This window comes from Zosterops lateralis (assembly GCF_965231275.1).
Source record: "Zosterops lateralis genome assembly, chromosome: 18".
NCBI classification, from domain to species: Eukaryota; Metazoa; Chordata; class Aves; order Passeriformes; family Zosteropidae; genus Zosterops; species Zosterops lateralis.
The window spans coordinates 12,084,139-12,098,833 of record NC_139778.1 but is presented as its reverse complement, the minus strand read 5'-3'; the positions used below and the strand labels follow the sequence as shown (position 1 = coordinate 12,098,833).

Below are 14,695 nucleotides of genomic sequence, written 5' to 3'. Positions count from 1 at the left end.
TTCCCTGCAGGCAGGTGCAGCGTGTTGGTGGCACAGTGCCCTGGGGCTCAGGACAGCCATCATCCCCAGAGCCGCCGCTGCACCCAGGTTTAAATGTTGAGACTATTAATACTCTCATATCCTCTTCCCTCTCCTGCTTTAATGGCATTTAGGCTATACTTAGCATTGCTAGAATTTCTGCTTGAGCGCATCTTGACACTTGCCACGACCTTGCTTACCTCCCATCACCAAAACATTACTGCTGCTTGGCTGTGGCACAGCAAGACGGGAGCTCAGCCCCTGTTGCCTCCCGAGCCACCCTAAGCCCTGCAGCTGCAGGCAGTGGGGACAGGGGGCTGTGGGCAGTGGGGGACAGGGAGTGATGGTTGTCACAGTCAGGCCCCTCTCCTTTGATTCTTCTGCTGGGATGGGCCCTGTGGTGTGTCCAGGGAGCCTGACAGGCCAGTGGGGCTGCTGTGCCTCGAAGCCCTTAGCATGTCCAGAGCCATGTCCTGTGTCCGGGCAGGCTGCAGTTCAGCTGCCGTGGGGCCCAGCACTGTCCCCCTGTGTGGGCACCCATCTGGGGCCATCCCCACACACCCCTGGACATGAGGGCACCGCTGCTGCCCCACCAGTCTCTGCCTTGTTTTCCTCTCTGCTCCAGCACAGTAAAGCCAGAGGCAAAGCAGCTTCTCAACCTCTAATGAAATGTACAAAAACCATTTTATAAGCAGGTGATTTTTATAAAGACTGATGCCAGATTGCAGGGCAAGGATGGTGAGGTGTTAGAGGGAGGTGGTGGGTGTTAGGGGTGTGAGGAGTGAGGCCACAGGCCAGAGAAATCAGGCTGTTTACCTATAAAAATCGGCCTCATCAGGCTTTATTTCCCTGTGCCTTGGACACAGTGCTTTTCATTAGATTAAAGGGTGGGAGGAGGAGAGGAACGTGTTTGTCATCAAATTAGGTGGTGGGAAGAGGCCTGGCAGCAGGCAGAATCGACTTAGGAGACCAATTTGTGGTGCTCAATTCCCTTGATAAAGTGTGAGTTTTCCTGCGAGGCGCCGTGCCTGGGGGTGCCTGGCTGTGCCAGGGTGGGGGACACTGCACTGCCCACGGTGCCTGGCTGTGCCAGGAAGGGGACTGGCTGGGGGACAGGGCCCAGGCCACCAGTTTAGGGGTGAGGAACTGCTCCAGCCCCATTCCATGCCTTGGAATGAACTTCACAGCCAGGGACGGGCACCATGGCTGCTCTGTGGTGTCTGCAGAGGAGTTTCTTTGCTTAGGGCAGTGAGGTACTGGCATGGGCTGCCTGGAAAGGCAGCGGGTGCTCCATCCCTGGAAACACTCAGGGTGCTCTGAGCAGCCTGGTCTGGGGCAAGTATCCCTGCTCCCTGCAGGGGGCTGGGCCAGGGGACATTTAAAGGTCCCTTTCCACCCAAACCATCCTGCAAGTCTGGCCAGGCTGCTGTCAGCACCTTCATCCCACTGGATACCAGGAACGAGCAGCTCCCCCCGGGCAGCTGAGGGCAGTGCGTGCCTGTGTGTGTGTACACGTGAGTGTGTGTGCACATGTGTGTGTGTGCACGTGTGTGTGCACATGTAGGTACATATGTGCACGTGTGTGTGCAGGTCCATGTGTGTGGTGTAGGTGTGCACACACACACGTGTGTGTGCACATGTGAATGTGTGTGCAGCTCTGTGTGCTGTGTATGTGAGTGCACATATGTGTGTATGTACACATGTGTGTGTGTGGTGTGTGTGTGCAGCTGTGTGTGTGGTGTAGGTGTGTGCACACGTGTGTATGTATGTTGTACACATGTGCATGTGTGTGTGTGGTGTACATGTATGTGCATGTGTGTGGACACGTGTAGGTACATATGTGTACATGTGTGTGCAGCTGTGTGTGTAGTGTATGTGTGTGCACACACGAGTGTGTGTGGTGTAGGTGTGCACACCTGTGCAGGCTGTGCTGCCCGAGCTGTTCCTCGGGGTGGAGGTGTCCCCGAGGATGGACAGGGGTGACACCAGCGCTGGCAGTGCCAGGCCAAGGGCAGGTCGGGGTGCTGCTCCAGCAGCTCTGCAGTGATGGGGAAGGATGTGCTGCAGCTGTGTCCTTGGGCTGGGGCCAGCCCCACTCCCAGGGAGGTCCCAGGGGCGGCGTTTCCTCCCCACCCAGCTGTCCGGGGCGGGCTGTAGTCGCCGTGGTTATCGGGGAGCTGCTGGACCGATCATGTGGCTCCGGGGGAGTTGGAGGTGACCAGGGCCGTGGACAGCCCTGCAGCACAGGCAGTGCCCGGCTCTGGGACACACCTGGCTGGCACAGGTGCTGTGGGACGTGCCCTGGGGCAGGCAGACATGGTGTGCTTGCCCGAGGCTCCTGGGCACCAGCAGACACCGTCCCTCCTTGGGGCTGTTGGTGATGGGGTTGTGGGACATGGGGCAGTGCTGGGGGCTGCCCCTCAGCTCCAGGGGCCACACGACATTTCCACAGGATACCCGTGTCCTGGGGCTGGCTTGAGGTCCCCGGAGGGTCCCCATCATTGTGTGTCACACATAAGGCCACCCTTGTTAGGCGAGGTCTGGGGACCAGCCTGGCCCCAGTGGGGTTGAGGGTCCAGAGTGGCGTGTTGCCACAGCAACGCTGGAGCAACAGGCACAGGGCACAGCCCCGTGCCATGGCCATATTTACCTTCCCAGAAACCGCTTCGTGCTCCAGCAATTTGCCTCAATTAGGCTCGTTACCATGTCAGGAAGGCCGCAGTGACGGCAGCGGCTGTAGGGCCGTTGGCTCCGCGGGGGCTGCCTGGGCTGCTCTGGCACCATGGCCGTGAGCAGGGTATGATCCCTGTCCCCTCTCTATTCCTGCCCCCGTTCCTGCACTTTGGGGCCTGGGCAGACCCCCAGCCCTGTGCTCCCGTCCCCTCACCCGTTCCCTGCCGTCCCTGTGTCCTCTCAGCCCCCCGGTGCCGCTGCCCCACAGCCCGAGCCCGCAGCCCCGACCCCCTGTCCCCTCTCTGCCCTCCCGTCCCCGCTGCCAGCGCTGCACCGGCTCTGGGGCGCCGGGCCCTGCTTGGCCAGGGCAGACAGCAACTTGTCGAGTAAACAGAGGAAAATTACTGTGTGCTGGGCAGGGCTCTGCTGCCGCAGCCAAGCTCTGCGTGGCCTGGGCCATCGCTTCTTTCGCCGTGCCTCCCCAGCCTCGCTGATGCCTCCCCGCCCGCAGCAGACAGCGCGGCTCCTGCGCCCGGCGTGGGTGTCCGGGCAGTGCGGGAGACGCTGCACAAGGGAGGGATGTGCCGAGGGGGCGGCCGCCTGCCCGCTGTTCACTGCCGGGGCTGCCGGGGCTCAGCCCCGACCCGCATCCCCTGTCCCCAGTGCGGGCTGTGTGTGCGGGACCGGCACCCGCTCGGGGCCCGGCGGGGCGGAGTGATGGGCGAGGGGCAGGGTCCCCAGGCCCGGGGGCGGCGGGGTCACGGCGGGGTCACGGCGGGGCGGGGGTCACGGCAGGGCGATTGTCCGGCCCGCCGCCACCCCCGGGGCAGGGTGAACCCAGCCGGGGAGCAGCACCGGCCTAATCCCCACACACCAGGCGATTGTGGTGCCCAAAGCTGCGGCATCCGGGCTTAGCGCTCATGTGCGCAGCACAAGCCTCTTAGCCCAGGCCGTGAGCCCGCAGAGCCGGCCCGGCCCGGGGTCCGCGGCCCCGCACCCACCGCTGCCCGCGGAGCTGCCCGGGGATGCCCGGCTCGGCCCGGGCCGGCTACCGGGAGAGCGGGGGTGCCGCGGGCAGAGCCAAATGATTTAATTAAGGGCTCCTGGCAGCGAAAGGACAGAGCCGATTAGCGGCCAAAGGAAAGCGCGTGCTGGGGGAGCTGGAGCCCCGGCCGGCAGCGCTGCGGCGGCTGCTGCACCTCTGCCCCATTCACTCGTGCAGCACTGCTGGGGGCAGCGGGGCTGGGGGCAGGCAGTGGGGCAGGCAGTGGGGCAGGCAGTGGGGCAGGCAGTGGGGCAGACAGCGGGGCAGACAGTGGAGCAGACAGTGGGGCAGGCAGTGGGGCACTCAGTGGGGCAGGCAGTGGGGCAGGCAGTGGGGCACTCAGTGGGGCAGGCAGTGGGGCAGACAGTGGGGCACTCACTGGGGCAGGCAGTGGGGCACTCAGTGGGGCAGACAGTGGGGCAGGCAGTGGGGCAGACAGTGGGGCAGACAGTGGGGCAGGCAGTGGGGCAGGCAGTGGGGTTGTCTTCTGGTGCGGCCCATCCCTGCCAGGTGAGCTCCCCATCCGTGGCTGTGGCTTGGGAACATCCATGGGGTATTTGGGAGCACAGTCCACGTGTGTCCCCAGTGTCCCCAGTCCCCAGAGCCCACTGAGAGGCACACACGGAGCTGGCCCTGCAGCCCAGCACGGGCCCACACCTATTTACAGATACGACAGATAAATTACAGCACTGCGCACAGGGACTGGAAGGTGCACGAGGGCAGCACCACAGGACAAACTCCCACCCCCACAGACCCCCCTGGCCCCACAGTTCCCCCTTCCAGAGGTGCAGGTCCCACTTGCCTGCCTCACTGTGTCCATTGTCCATGTGCCCAGCACAGCACCCTCCTAAGGGCGGCAGGTCCCATCCCTGGGGTGACGGGGCAGGGATGGGGCAGGGCTCAGCACAGCCCTCCCACCTGCCTGCGGGCTCAGAAGTGGCTCTCGGCCGTGGTCTCAGGAAACTCGTAGCAGTGGTGATGGCCCCCCAGGGCAAGGTGCTCGGCGGTGCCGCGCCCACTCCTCTCCAGGCGCTGGGAGCCGGGGTGGGGGCCCAGGCTGCGCCCCAGCCCGTTGGCACAGCCACCCACCAGCTGGTGCTTCTCGCAGGTGCTGCCGGCGCCGTTTCGGGCGCTGGGCGCGTGGCTGTAGGTGTGCTTGTACTCCTCAGCCAGGTCCTTCCCCAGCTTCCAGCGCTGCCACCGCTTCAGCAGCTCTGCCTGCACCTGTGGGCACAGCTGTCAGTGTGACCCGTGGCCCTGCTGCCCGCGCCCCTGCCAGCGTCCTGCTCACCTCCTTGTTGACGAAGCAGTAGAGAATGGCCACCAGCATCCCCTGGGAAGAGGGAGGAGAGGTGTGAGGTGCACAACCAGGCCTCAGTCTAGTCCCTCCTGAGGCTGTGTCTCCCCATGGAGGACTGGGCTCACCTGGAAGGAGCTCAGGAAGAGGTCGAAGAAGAGCTTGACGTAGCGCAGGGTGCCCTGGGCGTGCTCGTCTGTGATGAAGGCGAAGACCACCTCGTGGATGCCCAGCAGGGGGATCAGGGTCAGCGTGGACTTGGCCAGCCTGTGGGACAGGGGTCACCGGGTGGACACAGGTGCCTGTGCACCGTGGGAACACAGGCTGAGCCACGTCCAGCACCCACCTGAACTTGTAGTCAGTGTAGCGCATCTGGTGTGCACGGAGCTTGGAAACAAGGATCTGAATGATGCGGATGAAGATGAAGAAGTTGATCTGCAATGGAATCGAGTGAGCCATCAGGGGCACAGGCAGAGCCAGAGGCAGGGGCAGACAGGACCCCTCTGCTCCCCTGCCCTCAGCAGCCCCTCTCACAGCCATCCTGGGGCCTGTGAGAGAGACATCGAGCAAGGGGCTGCAGTGGGCTCACCAGGATGGCCAGGAACACGGGGAAGCGAAGGATCCACCAGAAGCCCATGTTGTTGTTTGTGGACCAGCACCTGCAGAATGGAGGGATGAGGACTGCCAAGAAGCCCCGTGACCAGGCAGCTGCTGGAGTCTGGCATGGCATTGGCAGCCTGAACCAAGCAAGCACCAAGGCCCAGCACCCTGCTCCTTGCATTGGCAACGGTGTGGAGTCTCTCCAGGGCCATCACAATGTCCCCACAGTCCCACATGCACCTACCTGTGCCCCGTGCCCCCCTCCAGCCAGCAGCTGGAGCTGGTACTCACTGTATGTTTTCGTAGAGGAACTTCACGATGACCCAGGGAATGAGGAACAGCATGGGCGCCCCTGAGGGGAGGGGAGCAGAGGACAGGTGAGGCACAGTGGGGGACAGGGTCAGGGGGGCCAGCCCATCCACACTCACCCCAGCCGATGCACAGGTAGAGGGTGAAGTAGCTCCTCTCGGAGAAAACAGCCACCACCAGCAGGTTGTGCAGGTAGATGCCTTCCACCAGCAGCCAGCAGTAGTTGGCCACGATGCCGTACTGCATGAAGACCGTGGCTGCCCGGCAGCCTGCAGCTGCCTGTGGGCAGGGGGCAGGGCTGAGCACTGTCTGTGTGTGTGCCTGTGCCCACCAGTGCCTCCAGGGCAGCCAACCCCCAGCCCCAGCAGTGCCTGTCCCTGTCCCTGTCAGTGCCCACTGACCTCATCGCTCAGCCAGACTTGCACGTTGTAGCCGTCGATCTTGTCGCTGTAGTGGGTCTTGAGCAGGGCGTCGATGACCAGCACAGAGACACCCTTCAGGATGAAGGAGGCGAAGAGGTTCATGTGGATGTAGTTCCTCATGCAGTGCAGCTTGCTGTGGATTTGGGGACCATTGTCAATGCCCGTGCATGCACCCCTGGGCTCCACCTGCCCACCCTGTGCACAGCCATGCCCAAACTCCCACCTGAAGCCCAGCAGCAGGGCCAGGGCGAGCAGCAGTGCACACAGGGACACAGAGTAGCCCACAGTGTACATCACCTTGAAGCTGCCATAGGTCTTGGCAAATTTTTCCTGGAAGAGGAGGGAGCAAGTGAGGGCAGGGGCAGATGAGGGCCAGGCAGGGGGGCAGGCAGGGACCACCACACCCCTGTGCCCAGGTCTGCCCACCTGCGCCTGTAGGTCCTCGTCATCCTGCTCACACTGTGTGGCATCGCGCAGGGACTGTCCCCGTGGCCCTGTCACCCACTGTCCATCTGGCCCACAGGTCTTGAAGACGTATCTGTGCTTCACTGTGAGGGGAGGGGATGGTGGGGTTTGCCAGCCCCAGTGCCCCCGTGGTCAGCGTGCACTGGCCCAGGTGTGACCACTGCAGCAGCACACACACAGCACACAGGTGTCCCCAGCACACAGGTGCACACGTGTGCACACACTGCACATGCACACACACCTCCACACTCTTACCTTTCTGGTACCAGGGCAGGAACCACGGGCAGGGCACACTGGCTGTGCTGTTGGGCATCGTGTCGGGCCAGCATGAGAACTTGTCGAAGGTGCGGTTACAGACCAGCTCTGCAGAAGGACAGGAGCTGGTGGCGCTTTGCCCTCACCCTCTCTCTGGGTGCCAGGACCTCCACTGGCCCCTCTGTTCAATCCCCCATCTTGCTGGGGCCTTGTGTTGGCTCCTCTGCCCCATCCCCTCTCAACAGGACCCTGTTCCCAGCCCACCAGAGCCCCACTGGACCCGCAGAGGCTCTGACCTGTGGGTGCAGGCAGGCGGCTCATGTTGCGCTGGCACTCCTCGCTGTACTCCTTCCATCTCTCAACAACATTATCCGTGATCTGGGCAGAGGGACCCTGTGGGGACCAGGGAGCATCACCCATCACCTGTGTCCTGCTCACAGGGGCCACCATGCTGTGACCCCAGCCTGGAGACGGCCACAGGCGAGTGCAGGGTAATAATCCTGTGCCATGCCATGGCACATCCATGTCTTGTGGATGGCAGGGGAGGCAGAAAGGGGCATCAGCTGCTGTACCACATGCCATGGTGAGGGGACGCAGTGGGGTGGGGTGGATTGGTGGCAGTCCTGCGTGGGTAGTGGGCTGAGCGTGGAGCAGAGCACCCTCGTGTGTGACAGCCCATCCTTACCTGGCAGCAGAGCAGCAGCACCAGGAGGGCGAGGAGACGTGGCTGGGACATCCCTCCTCTGGACCACATGCATGGGACACGGTGCAGGGCACGCGGCTTCCTACTGGTTCTCAGCAGCTTCTCCACCCTGGCGGTGACGGCCCTGGCATGTGGGCAACCCTGTGCAAGATGCCTGGTCACGGGGACTCCTGGGACAGAGCTGGGACATGGGGCAGGGGCAGGTGGGGTTGGAGGCGGCCGCTGGCACAGAGCCAGCCCCAGTCATGGTGCCTCACTCCTGATCCCCATCCTCACCCGACCCTGCTTGGTGTTCACATTCAGCTATTTGTTCGTTCATTTTTGCACCAGGTGCCTGTATTATCCTCCTCAGGAGGGCACTGGGACAGTGACCATGCAGGTTCTCTGCCCGCCAAGCCAATTTCAGCCCCTGTGTGGCTGCAGTGCAGTGGCAGTGCTGCCTCCAGAGCCCCACAGAAAACCTGGGCTGGTGCCACCCCACACTGCTGCTGGGACCCAGCTGTGCAGCATTGCTAAGTCCTGAGAATGCAGGACCTCCATGATAGAAGGGACCCCTCCTCACACCTGAGCACCCTCTCAGGCAGAGGGACTGGCACCTGGGCTCTCCCTGTCTCTATGGACTCTCATGCCTGGGCTGCCAACACCCAGCCATGGTCTGGCAGCAGCACCCACTATGGATGGCAGTGCCCAGGGAGCCATGGAGATCACGGGGCCAGCAGGGATGGGGACACTGGCCATTAACCCACAGGGATCCTGGCTCGTGGGGCTGCTGTGGCTCCAGGACAAGCTCAGCTAGGCTGTGCCCCTGTGGGTCCATCACCCCCAGCTCCAGCCAGTGACATGGGGCCTTGCCTGACATGGTGTCCGGGTGCTCCACACACAGACCATGGCTCACGAGGTGCCATAATTCCCTCCATCCCCCTAAGCCGGTTATGGGGCTCCTGAGTAGGATTTTGGCTCTTCCCACAAGGGCCCATTATGGCAGCAGCCCCATGGCAGGGCTGGCTGTGTGGGGTGAGGGCAGCCAAGCCTGGGGGGGATGGGATGGACAGCAGTGCCAGTGCCACCAGAGGCACCACAGCATCACCCCCAGCCCCTGGGCTCCCCCTGGCACCAGCCAGAGCGTCGCTCTCCCCGACCAGTTCTGCTCCCAGGGCTCGCTGCTCTGCCTGTGCCTATTTTTATCCCTGGGAAAGTCGTGTTTCCTCCATCCGTGCAGACCCACTTGCCATGTCGCAAGTGGCTGCTGGAGAAGCTCATTAATCAGCTCATGGGGCTCCAGATGCAGCTCGGGGAGCAGGACCTGCGATGGCCTTATTTAGCCAGTCCCAGGACAGAGGGAACTGTCTCCTGGGACTGCTCTCACTGGGTGGGCTCTGTGGATACAGACCTTTGTTGGGTGCCCAGTAGCCACCTGACCATTCCAGAATTCCTATTTTTGTCATCACCCCAGCCCCACCCCAGGAACACTGTTCCCCTACCAGTATCTCTGTCCTAGTTCCTGTCCCTTCCCACCTCAGGATCCCTGTCTCTTTCCTCCCACACCCCCATCCCAGCATCCCTGTCCCCCTGCTGGCCTGATCCCACCACCCCTGTGCCCCCCTCCAGCCCCCCATCATCCCTACCTGTCCCACCCTGCCCCACCTATGTCCCAGTCCCACGGGAAGATCCCAGTGCCTGTTCCTGGCCAAGCATCAGTCCCTGCCCTGGTCGGGAATGCTCCTCCAGGTCCTTGGGTCACAGTGACTTGCTCTCAGCCCCTCTGCGCAGCCGGGGACCAACTTTGGGGCAGAGGTGTCGCTATTTTTAGTTGCTGCAGTGGGATTTAGCAGCAGGGAGGCCTCTGCCCTGGACTCCCCCCATCTGGCAGCCACTCCCCAGCCCAGGCCCCACTGTGGCCAAGCCGGGCAGACTGCACTGGGTGAGGGGTCCTGGCACGGGGGCCAGTCATGCTCCTCGCCCCAGCGCTGGTCTTCCCCCTCACCCTGCCCAGGCCCTTTGCCCCAGCTGCCTGTGGTGCTGCACAGCCGTGGCACCGTGCTGGACCCCAGTACCCACAGGACGAGGGGTCCCTGCTGCCCACAGACAGGGGGCAGAGATGTGGGCATGCAGAAATAGCCATGGACCAGCTCTCTCTGCTCTGGTGCCAATGGGCAGTGGCAGAGAGGGAGCAGTGTCTCTGTGTGGTGGAACAGAAAGCTCTGGGGTGGCCAGGACCACTGTCAGCACAAGCCCCTCCCCGGAGCTGGCACTGCCCAGCAGTGCCTGCAGAGCCCTGGGTGGCACCTCTACCAGCTGGAGGTGCTGCAGCCCCTCTCAGCTGTGCCCTGGTGCCAACAAGGGACTTGGCTCCATATCCTCACCGCCTCCTCTCACTCTGCTGTGCCCAACTGGCTCCCAGTGCCACATTCCCTGCCCTGGCATCTCATCCCCAGCTGTGGCCAGGCTTTGAGGGGTCCCCCACCACACCAAGCCATAAGCAGTGGGTGAAGGGTGCCTGGCCTGTGAACTGGTGCCTCTGAGGGGCTGCAGTGCATGACAGTGTGTGTCCAGGGGACTTTTGCCCCATGCTGGTGTTGGACAATGTGGTATGTTCCCGTGTCATGGTTCTGTGGCTGCTGACCTTCATGGAGCCCAGGCTGCAAACACCCAGTACAGCTCCACTTCACAGCCATGAAGAGAGAATTTCCTTGTGCTGGGAGAGCAGGAACAAGGAGCCAACACTGGGATGGCTACGTGCAACACCACTGCTGGTAGCCCCAGTGCTGGGGACCAGAGGGGCCAGACACAGGGACCATCATCTGCCCTCAGAGCGGGGCTGTCACTGGCATCTGCATTTGCCTGTCCCAAGCCAGCAGTGCCACCCCTGCAGCCACAGGGGCAAAGCAAGGATGCCCATTCCCCTTGACTGGTGCCCCTGTGGCCCCCAGCTCATGGCAGCTGCCCTTGGCCCCAGGGTGGTCAGGAGGGGCCAGCCCGGGCAGGGTGCAGGGCAGATCGAGGACCTGAGTGCACTGCTGCCATGGCATTGCACCAAGACACAGGAAATGGATGGGAAAAGGCCTGTGTTAGGATTTTGCTACCCACTGATGGGTGTGCAGCCTCTCCATGCTGCCCTGCACAGCTCTGTACCAGCACGGACTCTCACTGGTGGCTGAGTGCCCAGCCCGGCCTAGAAGAGACTCTCCTTATCCCATCATGATCAGTTTCCCTTGGGGATTTTGCCACCTCAGCTCCTCTGGCTTTGCTGCCATTACATGTGTGAGAGAATGAGCTCCACATCTGGGATCGCTGCAGCCAACAGTCATGTGGATCAGTGACTTGGTAAAGTCTCCATAGGACACTCATGGGCATCTGCAACGTGACCTGGGAGCACCTTGGCACAGCCACAGCCCTGCACAAGTGCTCTGATGCTGGTGCAGCCCCCCAGAGCCGGGTCCCACAGGGCTCCTGCCTCCCCAGCGGGGTGGGCACTTGGTCTCCTGTGAGCACAGCCTGGCCCAGCACAGGGGTTGGCTGGAGGCAGCTGTGGGGGCTGTGCAGCCTCTGGGCACAGGGATTAGCCCCCCGTGCGCTAATGCGGTGCTTTCCACGGCTGGCTTGGCTTTGGGCTTGGAGCTACATGCCAGCACGGCAGGGGCTTGGGCACTTGGCAGGGGAGGGGACAGTGCTGGGCCAGAGCTGATGCAATGCCAGTGCCAGCCTGGCCCTGCAGATGCTGCTCCACTTTCCACCAGGACCACGGGGCGAGGCTGGGGGAGATGGAGGAGGCCTGTCCTGCACCGACCCTGCCCTGTGTCTGTGCCGGAAGCTCGGGGCTGTTTCCTACTCCCCTTCTCCATTCTTTCCTTGAGAACTAAGGACAAGGAGCTTTGGCAGCAGAGGAGCAGCTGGGCAGCCCAGAACAATCCTTGTGCTGCAAGGCTGTGACTTGTTTGCTACACGATTGTGGACGCCCTGAGCAGCAGCACATGGAGGGAGACGACGTCACCAGGTGATGTTGGATTCTGTGTCACCTTGGACCACGAAAACCCAAACCAGCCCTGGCAGTGTTTTCATCAACAGCAGCATAGGATGCAAAGAGGACAAATGCTCTTTGAATCCCCTCCACTACCTCCCAGTCACCACAAGGCAGGTCAGGGGGCACCTGCACAGCTGCCCTGTACCAAAGAGGGACCATGATACAGCCTGGCAGCAGCCAAATTACCTTGCTGCCCAGCTGGCTCTGCCAAAGGGATGCTGAGCCACACAGCACCTCATCCCCGGCTCAAGGAAAAGGGTGTTTGTGTTCATCACGTTGCATGAAAAGCTATGAAACACAGAAGGGAGGCACAAGAGGCACCGTGTGACACGTGTGGTCAGCATGTCACAGGGGAGGCACAGGGCTGGGAAAAGCCTAGGAAAAGGTCACTGCAGACAGGCTAACGTGCACACTCCCCTGCACTGGGAGCTCCACAGCTGCCTGCCCAACCAGCAGATTGTGCAGCCCCAGGTAGAGCCAGACACCAGCCCCAGCAGGGAAGGGGGTGCAGCAGGGCCCACACGTGCCCTGCCATCCCCTGGCACCTGCTGTGCACAGCCATGTGCACTCGCCCCCAGTGCTGGGGTGAATAAACCAGGACACGGGGATGCAGGACAGAGCAGGATGCAGTGGTGGAGCAAAAAGGGATGGAACTGAGCAGCCATCCCATTTCCACTGTGTCTGGCATCCCCTGCCCTTGCCTGGAGATGCTGTGCTCAGTGGCTGGTTTTAGCCCTGCGCTGCCCATCAGGGTTTGTGGTCACATTTTTTCATTAACTATTTTTAATCCACATTTTGCCTATTCTCCATTCAGCCTTTTCTCTTTTCCCTTCTCTAGGCAACAACATAAAAAACAAATGCACCGCAGTGTGCGGAGAGGAGCAGGACTGGTGGGAAGCCACGGGAGCTGGCAGCTGGGGCAGCACTAACACGCCGACGAGGGGTCCTGCAGGCCCTAAATTTTCCTGCTGATGCACAGACAAAAATCGCAGGGGCAATCAGTGAATTTGGCGCGGGTCAGGACACCCGCGGCAGGCGGGGCGGGGGGCTGTGCCCAGGGATGCACGGCCGGGGCTGAGCAGAGCGGATGCTCCGTCCTCAGGCTGTCCCTGCTTCCCTCTCCGCCCCCAGGGGAGCGCGGTGCGGGCAGGGGGGACCCGCAGCAGCTTTGGAGATGCACTCGCAACCGGGAGGACGGCAAGGTCACATACCCGACATGTCCTGGTTAAACAAAGCCATTTACCAACACCGTGTTGACACAGCAGAGCTCGGGACAGAGTCACAAAGGGCACTCGCACCAGGCCCCCGCAATGCCCGGAGAGCTCGGGGAGAGCTGGAGCTGCCAAAGTGTCCCTCGCTCGGGCCCTGGGCAGGAGATCCACGGGCACCGCTGCGCCCACGGCAGGGACACCATGAGCGTCCCACCCCGGCTGAGCGCTGCCTCGGGAGCTACTGCCAGTGGAACGGAGTTCAGGTGGAATCGCTGCCCGGGGGGCAGAGCCACGGCCAGGGCAGAGCCACAGCCAGAGCCACAGAGCCAGAGCCACAGCCAGGGCAGGGACAGAGCCACAGCCGGGACAGAGCCACGACCAGGGCAGAGCCACAGCCGGGGCAGGGACAGAGCCAGGACAGCAGAGCCACAGCCGGGACAGAGCCCGGGGGTGCTGCGAGCCCGACGGCAGCGCCCCTGCCCAGGGGGCGGGCCGGGGAGCGGGCACAGACAGCCCTGCTGACCCCAGCCCACAACACCCCCCACCCAGGGGCTCATTCCCCCGGCGGTCCCGGGGCTCAGTTCGTGTCCCCGGGGGTTGCGCAGTTCGGGACCCGAATCCACATCCCCGCGACGGGACGGGCGACATCCCGAGCTCCGGGACCGCGGCCGTGGGCGCTCCCTGCCCTCCTCCCTGCCCTGCCCTGCCCTCCCGTCCCGTCCCCTCCGGTACCTGTCGGGGCTGGGCTGGCGGCGGCCCCCGGACGCATCTCGGGAGCGGCGGGAGCGGCTCCGGGGCGCTCTCTCGGTGAAAACTTTAGCGGAGCCGCGACGGCAGCGGCTGTGGCGACTCGGGGGGAGGGACCGGCCCGGGGGGAGGGACCAGGGGCGCGGAGCCGCGTCCCGCTCCTCCCGCCGGCACCCGGGGGGGCACGGCCCGGTGCTCCCGCCCCGCCCGAGCGCCTGGCGCTGCCCCGGCATCACCGGCCCCGGTTCCCGGGGGCTGCGGGAGCGCCGCCGCTTCTGCCTGCCCCGCCCCGGTCCCGGCACCGGCTCGGCGGGCACGGGCGGTGCGCCGGGGGCACTGCACCTCGCCAGCCCCGCGGAGCGGCCCGGGGTCCCTTCCCCGGGAGGTGCCGGCGCCGCCCCGGGGCTGCTGGACCCCCGGGGACACGGAGGGATCCGGCCGCGCCGCCTGCAGCCGCCCGGACACCCGCGCTCCGGCCGCGGCCGGCGGTGACGGGCCGGTGTCGGCCGCCGCTGTCCCGCTGCAGGTAAACACAGCCCGGACCGGCCGGCCGGGGCTGGAGAGGGATCCCGGAGAGCCCCCGGCCCGCGGTGCCCTGTCCGGCCCCCGGCACGAACACATGAAATGTGCGGGGTGGCCGTGGCGGCGCAGGTACAGCCAGGATGGACCCGGTACCAGCCCGGCCCCGGGTCCCCCAGAGCTGCCCCCCTCGGGGTCCCGCTCTGATGGCTGGAATTCCCGGTGGGTGTGGGCAGAGGGGCCCGCGGGTGCTTTGCCATTGCCACGGGATTGTACCCACGGCTGGGGATGGCCCTGGCACCCTCCAGGCCAGGATGGGGCTCTGGGGGGACTGGCAGACCCCAGCCCGACCTGGTGGGGACAGAGCGGTGCCCTGGGGGAGCCCCTCGGGCAGGGCGGGAGCAGGAGCG

At 63.8% G+C, this 14,695-nt stretch overlaps 1 protein-coding gene across 2 annotated transcripts; it reads right to left on the bottom strand.

The window, feature by feature from the left end:
- Positions 1-4,232: 4,232 nt before the first annotated feature.
- On the bottom strand, positions 4,233-13,873 carry GCGR (glucagon receptor). 2 transcript variants are annotated; one of them, XM_083874349.1, is made up of 14 exons: positions 13,752-13,873; positions 7,770-7,968; positions 7,381-7,477; positions 7,085-7,192; positions 6,791-6,912; positions 6,588-6,694; positions 6,344-6,497; positions 6,062-6,221; positions 5,925-5,985; positions 5,623-5,692; positions 5,380-5,468; positions 5,162-5,300; positions 5,028-5,069; positions 4,233-4,960 (listed from the first exon to the last, which is right to left on the bottom strand). In XM_083874349.1, exons 2-14 carry the CDS (start codon positions 7,836-7,838, stop codon positions 4,667-4,669), a joined length of 1,512 nt encoding a protein of 503 aa, XP_083730475.1. In that variant the 5' UTR covers positions 7,839-7,968; positions 13,752-13,873; the 3' UTR covers positions 4,233-4,666. The 2 variants fall into 2 exon arrangements, with proteins under 2 accessions (XP_083730475.1, XP_083730476.1); XM_083874350.1 differs by having other exon boundaries at positions 7,770-7,928.
- Positions 13,874-14,695: the final 822 nt, after the last annotated feature.